This window comes from Vulpes lagopus, chromosome 10 (assembly GCF_018345385.1).
Source record: "Vulpes lagopus strain Blue_001 chromosome 10, ASM1834538v1, whole genome shotgun sequence".
Taxonomy (NCBI): domain Eukaryota; kingdom Metazoa; phylum Chordata; class Mammalia; order Carnivora; family Canidae; genus Vulpes; species Vulpes lagopus.
The window spans coordinates 259,668-284,367 of NC_054833.1; the positions used below are offsets into that span (position 1 = coordinate 259,668).

General features: G+C 43.6%; 1 protein-coding gene and 2 non-coding genes across 3 annotated transcripts; all 3 read left to right on the top strand.

Moving 5' to 3' along the window:
• Positions 1 to 1,968: 1,968 nt before the first annotated feature.
• Positions 1,969 to 2,040, top strand: TRNAA-AGC. The gene has a single exon. It is a non-coding gene; the product is annotated as a tRNA-Ala (tRNA).
• A 1,504-nt stretch (positions 2,041 to 3,544) lies between these two features.
• LOC121500477 (60S ribosomal protein L32-like) lies at positions 3,545 to 4,007 on the top strand. Its single transcript, XM_041772199.1, has one exon. It carries the CDS (start codon positions 3,545 to 3,547, stop codon positions 3,950 to 3,952), a length of 408 nt encoding a protein of 135 aa, XP_041628133.1. The 3' UTR covers positions 3,953 to 4,007.
• A 7,386-nt stretch (positions 4,008 to 11,393) lies between these two features.
• TRNAA-CGC lies at positions 11,394 to 11,465 on the top strand. The gene has a single exon. It is a non-coding gene; the product is annotated as a tRNA-Ala (tRNA).
• The last annotated feature ends 13,235 nt before the right edge of the window (positions 11,466 to 24,700 follow it).

Genomic DNA, 24,700 nt, shown 5'->3' on the forward strand with positions numbered 1-24,700 from the left:
TTTTCCTCACAACTTGGTTTTTGTGCAGTGTTAAAACTTTAGAGAATGCAGCAATGCTTGCTCAGGATGGATAGAAAATAAAAGGGTGGACTTTGAGTAAAGTAGCATTAATTATCACCTTGTATTCCATCGTGTCTGAGACTTTCACAAAGAAAGCATCATCCTCCTAACACCATGGAGAATTGCTGATAGAAACCTGGAGTTTTTTCACTCAAAGATCAAAATATCACTACTTAAAATATATATATATATCACCACTTAACAAGGAACAGGAGGAACCCAAGAAGTGGGGATGTCAGGGATTGAACCTAGGGCCTCCTACATGCACAGCATGCACTCTACCACTGAGCTATACCCCGCTATGCTTTAACAGGTTTGATTTGTTTTACCTTCAGAATCATTTTACTCGTGGCCCCCTACCTATCTTGGAGTCCTGAGGACCTGAAACTGCTAACAAAAAGACTCTTTATATACACAACTCCCTTGTTTCTGAACTTCCTGGATTGCATTCTCCTTCCCTGCTGTGTGAAGGCATCCTTCCCAGGATTCATTTATGCTGGTCCACCCAGCCACACAGAACTTTCAGAGAAGCATCAGGGAAGAGCCCTGTCCTAGTTCTGTCCTAGCTCTGTCTGCTGAAAAAACATAGACTCAGTGACTCCCTGGTGACAGTGAGGAGAGCTAGTCTCCTAACTTAATTTCTTAATGAAGATCCACACTAGCAGGAACCAATGTTGCCTACTGGAAGAATCTGCTGTCACCCGAGGGCTGGGGCAGGGACATCACAACAGTCTGGACCATATATCCCTGCCAGGATGTAAGAAAGTGCTCAGAAGATGATGATAGGCTTCCAAGGACACAGGAGCTACCTTGGAAGCTTGCTTGGGCGTTAAAATGAGCAAAGGACAGTGGTGCCTGGATGGCTCTGTTGGTTGAGCATCCGACCCTTGATCAGGGTAGTGAGCTCGAGCCCTGCTTGGGGCTGGGTGCGGAGTCCACTTGAACAAAAGTTAAAAAAAGAAATATAGCCTGACGGCCAAAATAAGAATACCTGAGTCCATGCTGACAAGAAAGGATGAGGGAGAAGAGGAAGTTTTCTTTACAGTGGTATGCTGGTTTGAACAACTTCATTATGTCTGGAGGGGGGGGGGCTGATTTTTAGTGTGTTGTGCTTATAAAGAAGGAATTTGTTTCCTTCACTTCCTTCAACTCCCCTCGGAAACATGACCCCTAAAACAGGTGCTATGTCCATGGGAGGTGTTTCCTGGTGCACTTTCCTGTCTCCTGTCCTTGGGGCTCTCACTCTGTCCGCAGGGTCCTCATTCTGTGCAGGGCTCTCAGAACCAGGGAAGCGCCACCCTGCAATAGGGACCCCACATCTCTAGGCAAAGGTGTTGGGTGCAGAGATTTAGGAAAATAGTGACTGACACAGTCTTTGCTCCTCATTTCACACTAATATTGTGAAGCAGTTACAGCTCAGTCTTGTCTCCCCACCTAGACCTCAATTTCCCGAGCGCCTCTAACAATGCAGGTTTTTCTTTTCTTCCCTCCCTCCCTTTCTTTCTTCCTTCCTTCCCACCCTTCTTCCTCCCTCCCTTCCTTTTTTCTAATAGTACTTGGTGCCATGCAAGGCTGGGTCTTGCAAGCCCCACACCACCTTTGACATACTTCTGGGAGCGCTGCAGATAGAGGGGAAGAAAATAGAGGAACCAAGAGACTACTGCGTCCTGAGATTCTCCTTGGTGGCGGGTAGGAATAGCCACTCAGGAAGTGGGCCACAACCAGTCAGTCCTCCAAGTGTTTGACACAGGTGTTGAGAGCTTCTGCAGTTGGGAATGCAAGGTCTCTTCTCTGGAGGGTTTTCCAAACAGCAAATTTGCATGGAGCTCACCTCGACCGTTCAACTTGAATTCCCACAGTGTCCTAGTGGTCACCGGTGTGGTGGATCCTGCAACTCAGTCATGGGAAGGGGGTGTAGCTCAGTGGTAGAGCGCATGCTTAGCATGCATGAGGCCCTGGGTTCGATCCCCAGCACCTCCATGAGGCCTTCTGGCAGTATCACTTTTACACCGACCTACCTCAACACGGTAGGAAGTACCTGAATGAAAAAAAAAAACACTGGCCTGAATGCCACCAACGCCCGAATGGCCATCTTACCTTTACTCAGTACGTCAAGTATTATCACTGCGGAGTTGGAGGAGCCAAGGTCTTCGGAATTGCAATGGATTATCATTAAATTATCCACTATGAAAGGGAAAGAAAATGCAATAGCAAAAATAAAAGCAAAAAATAAGAGGCTCTCGGGTAGATTTAGGTTTAGATTTCTTTTTCTTGTGTTATTTCCTCTTGAGTCAATAGAGAAAAAAGTTTCACCTTCTTTTTCTAGTACATACTCTTTGTATCCTCCCCCCACATATCTGGCACGAATATGCCACAGAGGAAAGACAACATTGTTTTTTCCTGAGGTCCCCTTATGCGGTGGTTGTGCAGAACCCCCAGGGAACCCAGGTAAAACCAACCCCTAAAGGGGCCCATGGAAGTGCTGAGGATCGAACCCAGGGCCTCATGTATGCTAAGCACATGCCTTACTACTGAGCTACACCCCCTTCTGGCGAGTGAGCTGCGGGATCCAGCTCACTGGTGACCACTATGACCTGCGGGGCCTCCGGGATTCAAGTTGAAGGGTCCAGGTGGGCTCCGTGTGGATCTGCTGTTTGGGAAACCCTCCAGAGAAAAGCCTTGCATTACTACGCAGTGAGGTTACAAAGATATGTGTGGACTTCAAGGAGATTTCCTGGGAGTGGCTTTTAATAATCCCGTATACTGTGATTAAAGTCCATGAGAACGATCCTAAGCTGATACAGAGCGCGCTGGTGAGACTCACCTCTTAGGCAAGATTTGACTCAGTCCGCGGGATAAGGCACCGGCCGGGCAGCCGGGAATGCGGGCCGGGGTGGAGGGGAGAGTTGGACTGGAGACCAGTCCTGGAAGAGCTGAGGGCGCCCCTCCCTGGCCTTCCCGGGTGTGCAACTGCACTGCTCCAAACCCTGCCTCTGCAGTCACTCGCAGTCTCCCCTGGTGTGTCTGTTCAAATTTCCCTCCTCCTACAAGGACACCAATACTTTTGGATGAGGACCCACCCCCATGGCCTCATCTGGACTTGATGTAGTGACATCCTGAGGTTCCAGGAAGCCCATGAATGTGGGAACGGCAGGCACTATTCGGTCAGGCACAGCTACCCCTATGAATGTAGGATGTGTTAGTTATCGCTGTCTCCAAGTCGCAGGACTCGAGTGACAGGATACAGAAGGGGACTGCACCTTACAACAAAAAGATATATCATCCAAACACGGGTTCATGGGATTTTGTATTTTCTTTATATGGAAGTTAAATATGATTGAAAGAGGTGCGTGAGGTGCCACTTAAGCCGCAAAATTATTTAAGAAACAGGGCTGACTTTCATCAGTACATACCTGATATTGAAACAGAACAAGCTCTTCCTCGGCGCCGCCTGCGGAGGTGGCAGCCACCTGCGCTGGGCATCATGACTGCCCTCAGACCTCTGGCGAAGCCCAAGATCGTTAAAAAGAGGACCGAGAAGTTCATCTGGCACCAGTCAGACCGATATGTCAAAATTAAGCGCAACTGGCAGAAACCCAGAGGCATTGACAATAGGGTATGCAGAGGATTCAAGGGCCAAATCTTGATGCCCAACATTGGTTACGGGAGCCACAAGAAAACAAAGCACATGCTGCCCCGTGGCTTCCGGAAGTTCCTAGTCCACAATGTCAAGGAGCTTGAAGTGCTGCTGATGTGCAACAAATCTTATTGTGCACAGATTGCTCACAATGTATCCTCCAAGAACCGCAAAGCCATTGTGGAAAGAGCAGCCCAGCTGGCCATCAGAGTCACCAATCCCAATGCCAGGCTGCGTAGCGAAGAAAATAAATAGACAGCTTATGTGCGTGTCATATTTGTGTTAATAAAACCATAAAACTACAAAAAAATAAATAAATACAACAGAGCAAAACAAAGCATGAACAAAAACATTTTTTAGCATAGGTGTTGCAGGGAGACAGAGATTGAAAGCACTGGAAAGCTCAGGGGCATTGTTGTGGAAACCCAAGTTCAGCTGCTGGTCACTGGAAAGGCCAGTACTCAAGGAAAGAGTTTTGATTGGAAAGAAATATGAGCTTTATTCAGGAGGCGGGGCTCCTGGGGAGAAGGAATGAGTCTTGTCCAACAGCCAACTCCAAGGTTCCTGCCCGGTCAAGGATTTTTAAAGGGATTTAGTTATTCTGTTAAGGGAGTGCAGTGATCTAGGACACTTCTTGATTACCTATGGTTTCCATGGTGCCAGCTACAGCTGTTATTGGGGTGCTGGAGGTTGTGCAAGAGGTTTTGGTCCCTTGGTGCCTGGGGCAGTGCAGGAATGCCAGGTGACGGTAGGACTGCTCCCTTCTTTCTAGGAAAGAATGCATGACCTATACATATACAAAGAAAGGTGTAAGTTCATCCATCCCATGGGCTAAGCATATTTGCTAAAACTTAAAAACCACTCGATTGGCAGGAGAGTCTAAGGCAGCTTCATGAAGAACAGGAGTTAAGTTAACTTTGAATAAATAATACTTGAACACAGAGATATAGACAAGATGGTCTAGGGAGACTGGGTTGAAACCGGTTCATACCACAAGAGAAAGAAACTGTAGGGAGGAAAGGAAAGTTCCATCTTGGGACTCCAGTGGAAGTGGCTCAAAAATTATATAAAAAGAGGTTTTAGACCAATGAGAGGGTCGAGAGTGGACTGGACAGACAGGTAAGATTCTAGGAGCAGGAATGGTGTCATGCAAATACCCACCATTTGCTTCTGGAGGAACTGGAGGGTATTATGCTGAGTGAAATAAGTCAATCGGAGAAGGACAAACATTATATGGTCTCATTCATTTGGGGAATATAAATAATAGTGAAAGGGAATAGAAGGGAAGGGAGAAGAAATGTGTGGGAAATATCAGAAAGGGAGACAGAACATGAAGACTCCTAACTCTGGGAAACAAACTAGGGGGGGAGGAGAGGGGGTGGGGGTGAATGGGTGACAGGCACTGAGGGAGGCACTTGACAGGATGAGCACTGGGTGTTATTCTGTATGTTGGCAAATTGAACACCAATAAAAAATAAATTTATTATTAAAAAAAGGAATGGAAAAAAAAGGAATGGTGTCATGCAGTCTAAAATGTATTATCCTTTCTTTATGTCAGTGCACAAAAAGGATTTAGTTTAGAGGTTATAGATATAGTGGGCTTAACACAGTGGACTTTAAAAAAAAAGGGTTATTAAATCCAGGGCTTTTTTTTTTTTCTTTTGTCGAGTAAACTCAATAACCAAAATGAGGCTTGAACTCATGACCCCAGAAGCAAGAGTCATATATTCTATCTACTGAGCCAACTAGGTACTCAGAGGTGATGGCTTTTACTTTGAAAAGTTAGGCTTTCAAAGACTCATAGAAAATAGGTGAAATGTACATATATTTCAAGGTGTCAGGGGTGTGGTTCAGTGGGAGGTGGTATTTCTTACATGTGTGCAAGTTCTGGGTTTGGTTCCTGGTGGATCTAGGGCTGTTCAGTCTTCCCACGACTCTGGTAATATGGAATTTTCTCCTTTCACCCCCTTCTTGCTATTTTCTGCTCCCTGACAAAACAAACACAAGATTCAGTGGATTGCCCCTCCCATATGGTGATTGGGACAACATAAGAAAGAAGTGAGTACAAAGCGACAAGTAGCCACTAGATTAATCAGCTTTTTCACTTGAGTTACCATTTTGCAATGCTACTGAAGAGAAAGGAAGATGGAAATGAGGGGGAAAAAAAAAAGAAGCCCATGTAAGGAAATATGCCTCTCCCTTCTGAACTTCTGATCTGTCCTTGCTATTACTCTTTATTTTAGTCTATATGAACTTTAGTGCAGACTTTATCTCCTGAATCAGACATCTCCATCCCAAGTGCAGTCATCATTATTAGTAACTTATGTGAGCATTACTGGCAGGAGCCACGACACTTCTTTTCATTTAGAATCTGTTACATCTAAGTAAATTTGTAGAGATTTCAGAAGGGTCTAAGTCTCGCATTTTCATGAGTCTATGAAGAGGAGGGCCCTTGAAGAGTGGGTAGTGGGGAGGGCTCAAAATTATCCATTGATACCAGAAGATAAGAAGGTTTTAGGCAGTTGTTCCAATTTTAATTGTGAGCTCTTAATTTTCTGGTTGGGAATTATAGGTATTTTATCATAATCACATTAAGCTACATCGTTAATTCGTGCCCAAGTGTTCTCAATGCTAACAGGAAGCCTAAAACCACATAATGGTGGCAGGAACTTTCTTACTTCTGATACAAAAGCAAATTAGCCTAAAAACAACAAAAACCTAAAAGAAACCTTGTTCATCCCTCTGTACTTAGTAGCTCAATATAAGTCTGGATAAGCTACCTGGAGATCTTCTTAGATGAATCCCTTACTCCCCAAATCCAACATGGCTCCAAGTCCTGTGTCAATCAATGTTCTTTCTTGTTCTCTCAAATCTTTCCATTTTCATGCCTAAATTCACTCTTTTGTTTACCTATCTAAACCTTGTAAGACTCTCTAAAATTGTCTTTTTGCCTACTCTGGGAGGATAGAGTACAAAAATTGCTGGGTTGCCTACATTTGACCAATGGTTTTCTCATTCTATTGCACTCTGGTTTTGCTCCCTCAAAATCTTGACTTTAGGAGCCAGTTGAGGGCAGCCCGGGTGGCTCAGTGGTTTAGCACAGCCTTTGGCCCAGGGCATGATCCTGCATGGAGCCTGCTGCTCCATCTGCCTGTGTCTCTGCCTCTCTCTGTATTTCTCATGAATAAATAAATAAAATTAAAAAAAAAAAAAAGAGCCAGTTGAGAAAATAGGAAGTTATATGGAAGGAGGTGCACACTGTAAGAGAAAGCCAGGTTTCAGTTAGCTTCTAAGAATTAGAAATATGTAGGTGAACAGAAAGACTAGCTTTAACAGGGGTTTAAACACTGAAATCTCACATTAAAAGAGTAAACTAGGGCACCTGGCTGGCTCAGAGGTTTAGCGCCGCCTTCAGCCCAGGGTGTGATCCTGGAGACCAGGGATCTAGTCCCACAATGGGCTCCCTGCTTGGAGCCTGCTTCTGCCTCTCTCTCTCTCTCTCTCTCTCTGTTTCTCTCATGAATAGATAAATAAAATCTTTAAAAAATTTTTTTAAAAAAGAGTAAACCACCAATAACTGATCTTTGCTACTTCATAGTCAAAGAAATCATAGAAATCTAATCAAGTGGATTTTAATCTCATACTTTCTCTTTATTCTGGGTTTCCACACTGATTTTGCTCCCGTTTATACCTGAGATGTTTAAGCCTGAATCAAGTGTTCAGCACTCCTCCCAACATAACCACATACAGGGTTTCAGAAAAGCTGGCTTCTTGTGGTTTTTGTGGGAGCTACCTGTAACAGGGGCTCCTGCACAGAGGGACCCCAGACCAGTCCAGGCATGCTCACACTGTTTATCCAGCAACATAAAGAGCAGCCAGGCATTGTCAAAGCCATGACAGTGTTGGACTCTACAAGTCAGATCTCCCTGTGGGAAGCACCTTCTCTTTCTCTGGGAGGAAGGGGACCTTGTCCATTTTTTCTTTTGAATTCAGAAGATGGGAAGAAAGATAGAGTGGATCTCCTACGAATATATCTCTTTTTGGATGAAATCTTCCTAATAAATTGATCCAATCCAATTTCTAGGTGCTTGACTTTCCAGGCTAGTGGTGTCCAAACCAGCTGATTAACAGAATCATAGAAATTACTGACTGCTTCTGGCTTACAGACAACTCCTCTTGGTCTCTTCACTGTCCAAGTTGCCTTAGATCTTTCCTCTAAAGTTTCTGTGGGAAGGGCACCTGGGTGGCTCAGTTGGCTGAATGACCAACTCTTGATTTTGGCTCAGGTCATGATCTCAGGGTTATGGATTGAGCCTCACTTTGAGCCCTGCCCTGCATTGATCCCTGTATGGGGCTCTATACTCAGTGGGGAGTCTTCTGGAGATTCTCTCTGTGCCCCTCCCACTCCCACTTGAGTGTTCTCTCTTTCTCAAAATCAATCTTAAAAACAACAACAAAGTTCCTGTGGGACTTGACTGTCACACAAAATATTGGCCAAACTCAGGACTACTCTTTGTGTTGTATGTGATGAAGTTGAGGACTTTTCTAGGCCTATGGAGATTTTATAAGGTCTTAGATTTTTGCAAAGGCTTTACAAAACGTAGTGTCTCAGCTTACATATTGCCTCTTTGTGCTTTATTTAGGGGAGAATTCTGTCCAAACGAGGCACTGTAATAAGCTATAGCTTTTCCTTCCTTATCCCTCCCCTCTTCTTTGTAAGGGGTCTCCTGAACTAGACCTGAAACTTCCACTAACTGGGTCTACCCCAGGGATTACTAGAGTGGTGACAATAGAAAAACACACTGTTCTTCATTTATGACCAAGTTTTGTGATAAATTCATTCCTCTTCTGCCATATCTCCCCCCACAGAAGCCTAAATTTTGAGATCTGCACTCATGTAACTCATCATGCTCCATTTCTCACCAATGTTATTACCTTGTTCCACTTTTATCTTTTCTCCCACTGGGACCTAATTCCCCCAAAATAACATACTGCTAATATTCTCTAATGCTAATCTCATGGGTTATCAAAAAAATTGAATAGCAAAATTAAAACCACCAAATCAATAAAATAGTATTTAGTAAGAGTTTATTGTGAATATAATAATAGCTCATGAACTAGGAGCTTTCAGATTTAGAGCTGGTATGAAGCTCAGGGCATGACATCACAGAATGGCTGATAAGGTAAAAAAAAATGAGGAAGTTGTTTAATTTTTTGCAGTGTTTGGTTATTGCAGTGGGGGTTCCAGACATCAGGGGATTGCTTAAAAGTGATTTTTTTACACCAGTTTTAGGAAGATGACTTGTTTTTTTTTTTTTTTTTATGATTATCAGAGGCATTTACAAGAAATAACCTATGTTTCACTTGTATTCATGAGATAAGCTAGAATTACCAATTTAAGCTAGTTTGGATTCTGTGGCTTAAATTGTTTTGTCTGCTCAATTTTCAAGTCTCTGTTTTGTATTTAATTTTAACAGGGTCTTCCCCAACAGAAGTTAGAAGAAAAGAAAATTGGAGACAGAAGTAAACATTCCACCTGGGATTCTCCCTGGTGCAGAATTGGAACTGATGCTCCAGTAGTCCTTTGGTGAGCAGACCTAGAAGCAGGCTAGTCTGGGGGGATCTTAGTGGCATTAATGCTCTTTGATCTAGCATTCTGATATCCTTCTCACGGCAAAGGTTAAAAAAAGATTCAGGCTAGGATTTTGTGGAATAGTGAAGTTAAATACAGTAAATCTTGTTCTACCAACTGTTTGATACTATACTAATCCAGAAATCAGGGCAATTGTCCATTGTAGGGATTTACTGTAGTGTAGGGTCTATCCAGGTGCGCACCTCCATGGGAACAGAGGCTCAATGTGTAGGAGAGTCTGGGTTTATTCCTGGGTTCCTTCAATACAGCCTTTCTCTTTCCCCTCCAACACTGTACACATTCAAGTTGCATCAGTACAAGGAAGATAAGAAGGAGAGAGACAGAGAAAGATCATGCTCACTTAGGATCTCTGGAAAGGAAAGGAATAAGCATGCTATCACCACATGAATAAGTTCCTTCCTGCTGGTTCACAGCTCACTAAGGAACAGGAGAAAAAACAAAGAGCCAGAGGCATTTGGCTGACTCAGGTGGTAGAGCATGCAGCTCTTGGTCTCAGAATTGTGGGTTTGAGCCCCAGGTGGGGTGTACAGATTATTGAAAAATAAAATACTTTTTTTTTAAAGGAAAGAGCAAATAAAAAAAAAAACAGGCCATTGTGGAATATTTGTTAAATTTTCTTTTGTATTCTCAGTTGAACCTGTGTGAAGGCTGAGGAATAGCAAACCTACCCATTGATTTTTGTCTCCTCTCATTTTCCTTATACACACGTAGAGGAAGGGAGGGAAGGAGGGAAGGAGTTGTCTGTCGGCCAGATCAATCACCAATTGTGGCAGGGTGTCATCTCCAACTTCTGAGTGAGGGAGCAGGGGAAAGACGGTTCTCAAAGATGCAGTGCTTTCTGAGCAGCAAGTTGAGAAAACTATTAGTGTTCATGAATGAAGGTAGAGGTGTGGTGGACATAAGTCAGGAAAGCTGAACCTAAAAGGCCTAAACGTCCTAGATCCCAGTTTGGAAAGTCCATAAAAGACATCAACCAATTCTTCCCACAGCATGTCACCTGATTGCAAATATTCTTCTGTGTTCACTGTCTCTGGTAAATCTTCCAGAGGATTCTGGAATACAGTCAGAACCAGGAGCCTCCAATTTTCCTTCCCTTCACTAGTAGACACATAACATTGTGAAGTCTTTAAATGAAAGTCTGCCTGAAATACACTTGCCAATATTACAAGAGGTTCTGGGATGAAGAGAGCCTATGTTTTTGGCATCAGTCAGTAGATTGTTGGTGACACTAGCTGAGCTGAAAGCAAGCATTCCAGAGCAAATGGCCCTTTCCTCTGTCTTTCACAGGTGAGCCAATCCTACTTGCTTTGAGGTGTCCAGACTTCCCCTGAATTTTCCAGCCCATGGATGGTACCACTTGGAGCTTTCCAGGGCTCTTTGACTTCATCTCTCCAACATCCCTGTCTATAGCAGGCTTTGCGCGCCTCACTTTGTCCCCCAACTTTGCTCTGCTGCCCTAGGCCTGCCTTCGCCCCTGGTCATTCCTCCAGTTGTGTGTGTGTGTGTGGGGGGGGGAGGTGGGCATCACTGAATTTACAGTGGAGATAGTTTTGAAGCTGTTGTTTGTAAAACCCCTTGTGGACATAATGGTCAAGAGAGTGAAAGAAAGAGAGGGGAACCAACCAGACAGAACCTGTGCCGAGTGTGTGCCAGCTGCGCCAACAGGTGCGCTGTTCAGTCGCTGGTTCACCTGCGGCCACAGCTGCCCAGGCCCCGGGGGACGCTCCATCCCAAACCTCACCACCGCAGGCGCTGCAGGAGAAGTCCTTGGAACTTCCCTGGTAGAGGCAAGTAGCCCTCAGCCAACACTCTGCTGGTGAGCAGCCCCAGGAGCAGGTGACCCAGGTGGGGAGGCCTTCGGTCGAGAGAAGGCACCATTCAGATTACAATCTAGTTACCCAGAGAAGACTGTGAATACTGTCCAGTTTAGTAATATCAAACATAGTGAAACTTAACCCAGTAGACTTTCTGCAGGCCAATTCTTATAGTTTGAAAATGGGAAAATAGAGTATTTCACAAAGCAGGAGAAACAGAGAGAAGGAAGGGGGTGTAGCTCAGTGGTAGAGCGTGTGCTTCGCATGTACAAGGCCCTGGGTTCAATCCCCAGCACCTCCACTCTGCATTTTCTCTGGGGTTAGGAAATCTCCTGGATTGCTTTTATTTATTGTTCATGCATTTCTCCCCCTGGGGCTCACACCAGCAGAAGAGAAGAGGATCAAAGGAAGGGCCCACACCCATCAGAGTCTCCTCCTTTGGAAGCAGGAAGCCGGCCTTTCTAACCACCACCTTCTCAGTGAGTTTTCTTGGGTCTCTTCAGAAAGGGCAGGACGGAAACAAGAGCAACTTCAGGGGAAAAAGAAATGTATGCTCTCTTTTAGCATCTGTTCTCCAATGGTCAGCTGTTCCCATCTATTTGTCACTTCCATGTTTTTTAGTCTTTATCCTGCCTTCTACCCTATTCTAAAGTTCTCTGAAAGGACACTGTCCACTTCAAGAAGTGTTAATTAAAGTTTGCATCAGCTTAGTTGTCTTTTGTAATCATTTTTAACACTTGTTTTTTAGAACTTTAAGAAAAGTCATAAATTGGGTTATGTGAGTTAATGTCATGCCAAAGATCCTGGGGAAAGATGCAGCCCAAAGGGGCAGCACGAGTGTGTGTGTGTGTGTGTGTGTGTGTGTGTGTGCGTGTGTGTGGTTGTGGGGATAGGAGGAGAGGGTAAGAATAGATAGATGTATGAGTTGTTTCCTAAAACAAGAGGCCAGTAAAAATTATATGACTACTTTGTTTCTAAACATGATTCTACATTGAGTAGATGTATCAAAATGAGTTCTATTTTCATTTCCTTTTGAGGTTAATTTGTGTAAGAAAGATGTAGAAAATGTGTAAAAACCAAGTTTTAAAAGACAGAGAAAGGCTTGCTTCGTGTGTACAAACAAAAGATCTCCCTTCTCGAAGGCAGGAGGACCAGAAAGGGTGGGACTCACTACTCACACAGGAAAATGGGGCAGTCACAACTCCACATACACTGGAACTCAGGATGCCTTTTATGAAGCAGGTGCTATAACCACCTAAACACAGGTGTCCAAGGATGCGGCTTTTAGAGTCTCCTAGCTGAGACCTGCTTTTAGAAAGCAGGGTTTATTTCAGGGCAGATGCCAGGTAAACACTGCTTTTAAATTCCTTTTGGGTGAATTAGCTGCTCTCTTGAATTTTCCTTCTGGTAACTCTTGGCAGAGAATTAAAGGTTGCGCTTGATATTTTCCCTGCCAGGAGCACCAGAGTGTCTTTTCCCTCTCACTCTGTATCATCGCACTGGATTAAATGTAAAGCCTCTATGTGGCCTCAAGTATGGCAGTGGGGCAGAACCAGAAAGGAAGTGGGAAAGAGCACTGGGCCTCTGCCACTGTGGTCTCCGAGGGAGGTCACATGTTGGGCACTTATTTCAGGGAAAGGAAACAGTTCATACCCGGGCCCTGCACAGCCGCAGGGGTCCTGGGGCCCGCGGCTTGGACCTGCAGATCTGGGGGTCCCTGTCTGGTCAATCTCTGCGGCACCGGCACCGTGGGGTTCCCACATCATCGCGGCAGGGTCCCGGCAGCTCTGCCGCTCCTAACCACCAGATACCTGTCAGAAAATGCAGGGGATGGGTACAGAGAAAGAAAGAAAAAAAACACCCACAAAGCTGTCTCTGGAAATCTAAGTCCAGATTGAAAGGGAAGGCAGAAAATCAGCTAGGTGAGAAGGTGAGAAGGTGAGAAGGGGCAGAGCCCGCCCCAATGCCCTGCTGCGAGCTCTGAGGGAACGCACGCGAGCCGCCTGGGGAGCACCTTCCTGGGATGCAGACAACAGCCGCCCCGGGGCAGTCCTTGCGGGAATCCTGCCGCGAGCCTGCACCCGGGACCCGGAATCTCCCGCAGCGATCAGAGAGAAGGCGGTATAGTGCTGTTGAAGGTGGGGTACCATGGGAACAGGAGGGTTAAGGGGGTTGCTCTGTATTTCTGGAAAACAAACGAGCAGCTGGCTGGAGACTGATTTCGGACCGTGGGATGTGTCGTCTGTGCTCCCCCCGGCGGGCTCCACGGTCCCGTGGTCAGCCAGCCCTCGGGAAAGCACTTCCATTCCTGCCGGACGAATCTCAAGACGCTCCTGTTGCCTTGTGTCTCCAAATTCCCGCTGTCCCCTAAAAGGCCGGAGGAGGTGACGGCGGTGAGAACTCCCAGCACCCGGCGGAGCGGCGTTGAGCGCGCCAAACCCCGGCACCCGCGCGGCGGAGGGCGCGGGCGGGCAGGGGGGGGGGGCGGAGCACGTCCTCCCGAGGGAGCGCCCCGGGGTGCGGAGGGTCCGGGTAGACAGACGGGAATGGGGGGGAGCAGGGAGACAGTTTTCCGGAGGGGAGTCTCCGGGGTGCGCCGTGCGCCCTGAGCGCAGCTCCAGCCTGATCCGGGAGCGCCCACGGCCACGCGGTCCGCCTGCCGCCACCTCGAGTAGGAGGCAAGCAGGGCTGCCCAGAAATTGATACTGAGAAACTCCCCGGATTGAAAATGTGGCGGGTCCGGGAAACCCAGACCTGGAGAGCCGAGGACCCAGAACCTGGGAGCCTGGACCGAGTAGCTGGGAGGGCCTCTCGTAGGAGGAGGCTTAGGGAAGGAGGGGGGCGAGGCACAGGTGCTAGGGGCGACGGAGGAGGCCGACTGGGGCCGCCGCGGGGTGGGCTAAGGAGCCCGGGGCCCGGGGGATTTGACCCAGCCCGACCCCAAGACGTAGGGGAAGGTTCTGGTCTCGGAAGAGGGAACCCGAGGACACGCTCGCAGCACTGCCATCGAGCGACACCAGAAGGAAACTTTAATAAAGCAGAAGCGCGCTCTGGAGAGGAGAGAGCAGGTGCGAGGGAGAGGAGGGAGAGGCACCCCCGGGGTGGGCTTTCCATCTTTTTTTCGACAGTTGTTAACTAGGGGACGATTATTCATTACTTGAAGCTGGAAGCTGGTTTCCCACCTTTTCTTCCTGACCTGCTCAGGGGTTCCTGTCGAGGCCCCGCCATCCGCCATCGGGGCGTCTGGTGTGATGCGGCTCCTCTCGCGGTGGGGTGCTGCCAGGACAGGCCTGGACCTTCCCCGCGGCTGGCCACCGCCTCCTCCTTGCTAGCCTCTGGGTATCCCGTGAGGGCCTCATTGCTGGCTCTCAGCAGAGTGGAGAGAAGAGAACATGAATGTGGAGCTTTTAACAGAAAGAGGATCTGGATAAATGGGGAGGAAGGACGCGTCCAGCTCTGCGTCTAGGTACAAGGAAATACTGAAGTCTTGTGCATTGTAAGAGAAGTGCGGCGAAAACTTTTGTCCCACAAGAAGAACCCATTCATTTTCACCCAAACCATGGGATTGGAGAGCACTGTGGAGGCCCTTTCCAAACCTGAGCCTTCAGAAAGCACCCTGTGCTTGGAGTTTTGAGGGAAGCCCAGTTATTCCAGGCCAGACCTGGTTGTGCTGGGAGTGGTCAGTGAGGGTGGGAGTGGGGTCTGCAAGCTGCTTTGAGTGTATGAGTTGTGTGTGCAAGTGATGGCTTGCAAGATGTTATCCAAGAAAGCAGAGCAAGGTCAACCATAGCCTGACACACTTACCTTTATAGGGCTGTTAGAGCAGGCCCAATGCTGTGCCTGTGCAGCCCAGTTGATAGATCCTCAGACTTTTAATTTTTTTTTTTAATTTATTTATGATAGTCACAGAGAGAGAGAGAGAGAGGCAGAGACACAGGCGGAGGGAGAAGCAGGCTCCATGCACCGGGAGCCCGACGTGATCCTCAGACTTTTAATCCGAGGGTCCAATGTTCAAGTCCCACTAGGGGGTGGAGTTGTGCTTTTTCCCTGAGAATTCTCACATCCAGAAGTGTTAAGGGTATTTCCTGCCCTGGTCAAGGGGTTTGGATATCCTGTCTGGGAAAGTGGATACTCTGCTTGCATAAGGGGAAGTACCTTTTAGCAAGCTGCAGGGAAAGAATGTCCTTCTGCTTGTTGGTAGGTTGTTCTATTTCCTGCAGAAGCAGGGAGGAACTTGGATTTGAACCTGACTAATTCAAGATACCTACACATTCAAGATGCAGTCTTATGAAAATATTTGACAATCACAGCGATTCCCAAGACTGCTATTCTCTAGGAATGGCTGATTCTAAGATTTTCTTTAAAAATTATTATGAATTATGTATCTACAAAAGAAAGGGACAGTACATTGAGCGAGAATTGAGAAGGGCTCACGGTGATTTGAAGATTAGGCACGCATTAATGGTATTCATGGAAAACCCTGTAATGAACTATAATGATCTTGGACTCTGGACTAATGGCAGATAGCACAATGCTTCTGGAACTTCCTTACAAATCTCAGGAAATGCTTAGAATTCTTAGAATTGAGGTGAGGTCATTGCTATCTCCTCTTTGCCTTCCTCTGCCCCTAAGAGACTCTTGTTCACATTCACAGAAATCCCAGCGGTAGATTGTGAGCTTGTCTGTCTGGCAGAACTTGTCTCTCAGTTGCATCATCAGGCTGCTAGACTCTGAGGAACAGACATGTGTGAGGTGGGGAAATGGGCTGGTTTTAACTTGCTTCTGTGCCCTCATGTACAGTGCTCCTAGGCTCAGTCCAACGTTCCCAGTAAATCATCACTGGTCCGTGGTGGGAGCAGGCTGGTCTCCAAGTGGGCTGTTGTATATTCCTGACATGGAATACATACATGTATACAAAGTATGTATGCCCTGTTACACCTCAAAAATTTTCTCTGAGTTTTTGTGGCAGTGTCCAATCTTTGCGCAATGTTACTGTTCAATGGAAGGCTGTGGGATTAAGTCTTCAGTTACAGATTTTTGGGGGAAACCAAGAAACTCAACATTTTCATCAGAAGACAGAACACACCCATGACCAACATACTCTGTTCAGAAAACCCCTAAACACAAAGTGAATGTCTAACCAATCTCTGTCCTGAGGGAAAACAGAAGACTTTCTGTGCCTTTTTGGAAGGAGTCCAGGTCCATTGAAGGCATTCAAATATTTGTTTAATGATGTTCCTGCTTTCCCATTAGGATCTTTGGCTGACAAATCCCCACTTTTACACCATAGGTCAATTGTCAGAAGTTAAATCAAGTAACTCTTATCATTTTCACAATTTGGAGTAGAGAAGGACCAGAAAAAAAAACAAACAAACCAGAGTAATCATGAGGGACTGAAGTAGAGGAATATGAGGCCTTTTCATTTAGGACATGTAGTCATCCTGTTCTAGAATGTTTTCACTCCCCTCTTATTACAGTGAGTAGAACTCTCTGTTACTTGCCTATACAATCAATTTTTTTCAGGGATCCCTTGTAATACACCAATATTAAAGGGAAGAGATAGAACACTTTCTAATAACCAATTAGAAGCAAATATAGGGAAAGACAAAGACAATTTTATACCAGTCATAAGCTGGGAGAGGATAGGAGGTGATATGGTTCTTCAGGTTGCTCTTGCCTAATCAGGGGTCATGAAAATGAGGCTTGAGGTGTACAAACCTGAGGCAGGAACAAGTTCATCATAAGAAGTCATATTTGGGGACACCTGGGTGGCTCAGCGGTTAAGGTTACGTGTCTGGCTTTGGCTTGGGATATGATCCTGGAGTCCCGGGATCCAATCCCACATTGGGTTCCCTGCATAGAGCCTGCTTCTCCCTCTGCCTGTGTCTCTGCCTCTCTCTCTCCTCTGTGTCTTTCATGAATAAATAAATGAAATCTTAAAAAAAAAAGAATATTTTTTTTTGGATAAAGTCAGGAGCAATAGGAACAACATAAGAAAAAAAGAGGCATCATATTTAAAATGATTACATTTATTCTGATAATACAATTTGCTATACCAAGAAATAGAAGCAGCTAAAAATCCATATAAAAGAAAGTTTGTACAAAGTATGAACTAAGTAGGAAATAAATATATATAAATATAAACACACACATATATCTAAATAAATATATACCAGTGTATTAGTTACGTTTTTTGTTGCATAATAAATTACCCCATCTTTTAGGACCAGGTCTCTCAAATTGTGCAATTCTTCTGCCTCATTCTAGTCGTCAGAAGAGAGTCATTAAGTCCAGTCTATGTTCAAGGGAAGGGAAATTAGTTTCTTCTTCTTGAAGGGAGGAGTATTAAATATTTTGTATACATTGTTAAACCACCATGACAGGCAATAGCCAATTAGAAGGAAATACAAGGGAAATACACATTTATGATTGTAATAGAAATATAAACTGATAATAAATTAAACTAAAAGTACATCAGTTATATAAAGAAAGCAACATTATCTTTTTTTAGAGGGTGGGTAAGAGGCTGAGTGGAGGGAGAGAACAAATCTTAAGCAGGCTCCATACTCAGTGTAAGGTGTGACCCAGACTTGGAACTTGATCTCACAACCTGGAGATCATGATCCTAGTTGAAATCAGTCTCAACACTTAACTGAATGAATCTCCCAGGTGCCCCCCAAAGCAATATTATCTTAATGAGGGACTTACATACCTAGTCTAGTGCATGGAGAGAATATCCTGTTCCTAGATCAGAATGCTCAGCATTTTCAAATACCAGTTCTCCCCATATTAGCCTATAAAAAAACAAAAAAATCCTTCCTCAAAATTCAGATGTAAATTATTTTTTTTTTTTTTTTTTTTTTTTTTTTTTTTTAAATTTTTATTTTTTATTTATGATAGTCAGAGAGAGAGAGAGGCAGAGACACAGGCAGAGGGAGAAGCAGGCTCCATGCACCGGGAGCCTGATGTGGGATTCGATCCCGGGTCTCCAGGATCGTGCCCTGGGCCAAAGGCAGGCGCCAAACCGCTGCGCCACCCAGGGATCCCTCAGATGTAAATTAGTTTGAATACTGAAAAAAAAAATTTAAAAAAAAATTAAAAAAAAAAAAAAAAGGGGATCCCTGGGTGGCGCAGCGGTTTGGCGCCTGCCTTTGGCCCAGGGCGCGATCCTGGAGACCCAGGATCGAATCCCATGTCAGGCTCCCGGTGCGTGGAGCCTGCTTCTCCCTCTGCCTATGTCTCTACCTCTCTCTCTCTCTCTCTGTATGACTATCATAAATAAATAATTAAAAAAAATTAAAAAAACATGTCAGAATTGGGGCACCTGGGTGGCTCAGTGCGTTAAGTGCCTGCCTTTGGCTCAGGTCAGGATCCCAGGGTTCTGGGATGGAGTCCTGCATCAGGCTCCTTGCTCAGCGAGAGTCTGCTTCTCCCTCTGCCTCCTCCCCTCCCTGCTCATGCTCTCCATCTCTTGCTCTGCCCTCTCTTTCTCAAATATATAAAAACTTAAAACAAAACAAAACAAAAGACATATATGTAGAAGTCAGTTATCCTGGGTTCAAATCCTAGCTCTGCCATTTACTAGTCATAGGACTTTGGAGGAAATATTTGGTGTCTCATTTTCTGGGCAGTTAAATGAGGATAATAATGCTATTTACTGCATAAGATCTTTATGAAGGTTAAATAAGGTAACATAAGGATAAAATAATGCAAAGGTTCTTAACCTGGAGCCCAGTGATTGCCAATGGAGTCTATGGATAGATTTTAAAGGTTTAAGATCTTGGATGTGAAAAAACTACCAATTTATACTTACTAAGCTCTAACCATAATTTATTATTCCTTTTATAAACACAGGCAGCAAACCACAGGAGAGTGAGCAGAATCTGTGTTTTTGTCATCAGCAGAAATCACAGCTGTGATTTACATTCATCACTAGCTGGAACTGTGGAAGATCTAAGACCAATCACAAACTACACGTTATTGAACATAGCTGACCAATGACAGGCACCTCTCTACCAAACAGTGAAGTCTCCTGTCCTCACCTTGGTGATTCAGGTATTTAAACTGCTTGCCAATATTTCCATCACAATAATTTATTGATCACTATGAAGAGACGATGAGTACTTCTCACTCTTCAAGTTTTGCAACACTGAGTGGTTCAAATGAGAATTTTTAATTCTTGTAAGGCAGTGTGGCCCTTTGTAATAAAGACATACATAGTAGCTGCCTCTGTGAAACAGGAAAGTTCAATCCTTAAGTGACAGTTCAAACAGTCATTCAACTGTGTTCCCAGAAGGAAATTCCTATTGATGCTAAAAGATTTTTCCAGTGAGATGATCATTCACATTATTTTTCATTTTGTTCAAAGTCTTTTTTGACTTTGTTCACATTGGCTATTTTTGTCTGTGAACAGTGACTATTTCTTTATTTTCCAATCATGTAAACCTTTTGCTTTTTTGTTTTGTTTTATTGCAGTCTGTTTTGTTTTTTTTAAAAAAGATTTAATTTATTTGAGAGAGAGAGAGAGAGTATGAGCAGGGGGAGGGGCAGAGGCTGAGGGAGAAACAGACTCCCTGCTGAGCAGTGAGCCTGATTTGGGGGCCAGATCCAGGACCTGGAGATCATGACCTGAGCGAAAGGCAGATGGCAGACGCTTGACCAACTGACTCACCCAGGCACCCCAACACTCTTATTGTTTATATTAGTTTACTGCTGGGGTGATAAATTTTAGCACATTAATATAGTATTTATTTATTTATTTTCATTAATATAGTATTATATAACTGCTAGAAATGAAGTTCTAGACATTGAAGATACAGAGGTGAATTAGACACATCTCCTAACATGAAGGAACTCACAGGTTTGTGGGGCTGACACAAAGTAGAGTTACTTAGATAAATTTCAAAATATATATGGCAGTATATTTCCAGTTTATTAAAGAAATGAAACAAACACATAGGGGAAAATACTGGAATCACATACAACAAAATGGTAACAAATTTGAATTTGAAGTAGTGGAATCTGTCTTGATTTTTATTTCAACCTTTTTGCTAATCTGCATTTTCCCATATTTTTTGCAAAGGACATTTACATCTTCTAAAATAAGGGGAAAAACTGTAAAAGTTATCCTGAAATCAAATCTTTTGAGAGGTCACAGTATTGGTTTGGTGCCTTGCTAGTTACTGCAGGGAATTAGCATTCTTCAAGGAAAGAAATCAGAAGCCAAGGATCAGAGCAGAGTGTAATAGGCCCACAGCTGTGCTAAGAGGGAGCAACCTGGGGAATGCAGTTACAGCTTAGAGCTTGTGTGATTAGTTACTGATTTGCAAAATTGATTGTTAAAGATTCTAAAACACATCTTACTATGTCATCTTGGACAATAAATTAAGCAAAAGCATGGTAGTGTTCTTGGGATGCACTGCCAATATAATGTCAGCCACAAATGCCAATCACATATATAATTTAAAAATTTCTAGTAGTCACATTGAAAAAAGGAGAAACAGGTGAAATGAATATTGTATTTCATTTGGTTCAATATATCTAAAATATCATTTCCACAAGTAATCCATATAAACATACTGCCTAGATATTTGTTTTTTTTTTTAATTTTTTTATTTATTTATGATAGTCACAGAGAGATAGAGAGAGGCAGAGACAGAAGCAGGCTCCATGCACCGGGAGCCCGATGTGGGATTCGATCCCGGGTCTCCAGGATCGCGCCCTGGGCCAAAGGCAGGCGCCAAACCGCTGCGCCACCCAGGGATCCCTCGATATTTGTTTTCTATTCTTTTTTTCAAACTAAGTCTGAAACAAGTGTATATTCTACACTTACAGCACATCTCAAGTCACACTGGTCATATTTCAACTGCTCAAAAGTTCCTCCCATGTGCCAGGATATCATATTGGGCAGCAGAGTTCTAAGAACTAACAGACAGAAGAAAATATATAGAATGGGCCAAGAGCTCACAAATTAAAGCAGTTCCAGAACTCACATTCGAAATCCGTAAGCAAATTCTCATTCATTTTTGTAAGGTGATCCTTAGGCACTGGTAAATTACGGCTATTTAAAGTTGTCTGAATTCTTTCTGATAAAGTGCTTCATATTTCATATTCTTTTACTCTTTTTTTTCTTTCTGGTAACTAAAGACTGATTTTTTTTTTTTCTGTGAATGATATGATTGTCTTCCAACCAAATCATTCACTCACAAAATGGATGTGTTCAGATTTGAAAGGAAAGAGCCAGCAGACTTTCTGCTGGTGGATATTCCCTCCATTACTTCCTGCAGGCAGAAAGCCATATATAAGTTTTCCAAGTCTGTGGTCCTTAATGTTTCAGAAATTACTTTTCAATCCACTGGGAAGAAAAATTCTGGGGTTCATGAAAAAGTTACCTTCAGAATGTTAGTAATATACTTTCAAAAAGCTATCCAAGTAGTATATGCTTTAACAACAGAATGTGTAACAGCAAAAAGATAAGACATATTTGAAAAGAGATTCAGATATACATATATTCAGCAAAGGAAATTATCATAAATAAGGTTATCATAAAAAATTATCATCGAAAAAAATTCACATCTGGAAGGAAATTCAGATATACATTTGAAAAGACATCAAGTCACAGTATCTTTCAGGGGAAGAAAGCAAGGTAAGGAAGTAAAACAATTTTTAGTGGGGCTTTAGACTCTGTAATTGGTATAATGTTACTTTGATCATGAGGGAATTTTGTTCTTAGGAGCTCTATATGCATGTGTTAGATCAAACTAGCTAATTGTTGTTCACTAGTTAACTAGGCTCTAATATTCTATATCCATACTTTATTTCTGTCTGCTAGATTTTTAACTACAAGCCTAGTGAGTTACATTCTTCCATTCTGAGTAAAGATAGGCTGTTTAATAATTGATGTAGCAAAATCTGGGTAGTTATCTAGGAAAAAAATATGATTCCATATTCCACAACATAAAGCAGGATGAATTCCAATGGTGCTTCCGATTGTGATTCAAGATATCTTGGCTGGTGTTGATTCCTCTTTTACCTGATTCACACTCCTTTTCAAATCCCTAAACCGGACGCCTGGGTAGCTCAGCGGTTGAGTGTCTGCCTTTGACTCAGGTCGTGGGAATCAAGTCTTGCATCAGGCTCCCCAGAGGGAGCCTGTTTCTCCCTCAGCCTATGTCTCTGCCTCTCTCTCTCTCTCTCTGTGTCTCTCATTAATAAATAAATAAAATCTTTTTAAAAAGAGAACTACACATTTGTAGAGAAGTGACAAAACAAAAAGGGTTTTGGACTGTCAAGGGCAGTGAGCTTCAGGAAGGCAAATATCTAGGGGAAACCAACAGAGTAAGGCTTGATTGTGCAAATCCATCTCAGCACCAGCCTTCTACTTTTTCATGGCCATAAAACTACCTAGGAGATGGAATTTGTGGCAGTCCTCATTTCTCAGAAGTTTTCTCTTTTACTTAGAGAAAGGAAGTTCTGAGAAAGTTTCTTTGTGCATCTGTTGACTCTCATTTGCTCCCAACTCAAAATAATCTTTTTGCCAAAGTGACATATTTTGTGGTAGCATATCTTAGCCCCTACCTAGAATATTGTCAGTTGCTGTTTTGGAGGGAAAGTGAGCTCTGAAGAATTATGCACATGCCTTTAAAGTTCAAGCGAGAAGCCGCATGCATTGAGTTACTCATTTTGGGTGGGGAAAAAATGGTTGCACCTAATGTCAAGGGGGCAGAAAAATATGTTCATAACATGTACCCAGAAATGGAGAAGGGACATATTTAGGAAAATACCAATTACTGTGCTCCAATACATAAAAAACAACCTACAAATCAGTTAGAAAAATGTCAAAAATGTAGCAGAAAATTTGGCAAAGAATATTAAAAGATGGTTCACAGAAGAGAAATACAAGTGGGTCTTTAATTATATGAAATGCATGAAAAGATGCCTGAACTCATTCATAAGAACAGAACTGCATGTCAAAGGAACTCTGATTATAAGGCAAATTGGTTATGAGTTGGTAATCAATAAAACTAAATATTGACTATGTGGAAATTCATTATAATATCCTTTTTGTTCTCATATGTGTTAAGATGTTCTACAATAAAAAGAAAAATTACACTAATCAATTCACACAGAAATAAGTAGAAAATCTGAATAAACCTATATATGTTAAAGAAATTGAATCAATAAGCAATAACTTCCAAAACAGAAGACACTGAGACCAGATGTACCAAGCATTTTTAAATTTTTATTTATTTTTTAAAGATTTTATTTATTTATTCATGAGAGACACAGAGAGGCAGAGACATGGGCAGAGGGAGAAGCAGGCTCCATGCAGGGAGCCCGATGTGGGACTTGATCCTGAGAGTCCAGGATCACACCATGAGCCAAAGGCAGGCACTAAACCGCTGAGCCACCCAGGGATCCCCTGTACCAAGCATTTAAGGGAGAAATTATACCAATTTTCAACAATCTCTTCTAATAGATAGAAGCATCAGAAATACTTACTTGTTTTATGAGGCCAGCTTTATTCTAACACCAAAATCAAAGACATTCCCAAAAAAGGAGACTAAACATCAATATCTCTGTGAACATCAATGCAAAAATCCTCAAAAAATAGCAAATAAAATCCAACAATGTATAATAAAGAATTTAATACTGTGCCTAAGGGGGGGTTTGCTGCAGGCATGGAAATCTAGTTCAACATTTGAAAATCAGTTAATGTGATCCATCATATCAAAAGGCTAAAGAGAAGTCATGTTGATGAACTTTTGGAATATAGGTGAGGTTTGGTAGGGTGAGGTCCAGAGCCAACGACCAAGAAAGAATTCTTGAGATGTCTTTGATGCAAATGGTGGTTTTATTAAAGCACAGGGACAGGACCGGTGGGCAGGAAGAGCTGCTGCCCCAGGCCTATGAGGGGTGGTCAATTATATATCTGGGAGTTGAGAGGGGTTTGGGGACAGTGTACTTTTTTTTTAAATAAAAATTTTATTTATTTATTCATGAGAGGCACAGAAAAAGAGGCAGAGACACAGGCAGAGGGAGGAGAAGCAGGCTCCACGCAAGGAGCCTGATGTGGGACTCCATCCCAGAAGTCTGGGATCAGGCCCTGAGCCGAAGGAGACACTCAACCGCTGAGCTACCTAGGCGTCTCAATAGTGTACTCTCTAAGGAATTTTGGAAACAAGGTTTCCAGGACCTTGAGGGGGCTGGCTGTTGTTGGGAAAAGGTCACTTATTACTGTCTAATAAAATCTGAGTCATGAGACCTTTCAGATGTGTATCGGTGGGCCATGTGCTTGGAGGATGATTGTCAACACGTGTCTTGGGGGTTTAGAGATAAAGGAAATTTCTAAAGGAATTTTTATATGTTAAAGTAGACTCACAGGCTCCTGGGGGTCGGGCTAAGATTGCCTTCTGCCCTTAGCAAAGTATTAACATCAAGGCAATTGAGTCTGTAGAGGAATGTCACTGCCTGTTTCAAAGACTTGACAATGTGCTGCCCTGGGCTGGTGCTTTGTCCTCAGCTAGCCCTGTTCTT

Excerpts from the sequence above, each read along its gene's own strand:
- LOC121500477 (XM_041772199.1), top strand. The coding sequence starts at position 3,545 with ATGACTGCCCTCAGACCTCTGGCGAAGCCCAAGATCGTTAAAAAGAGG.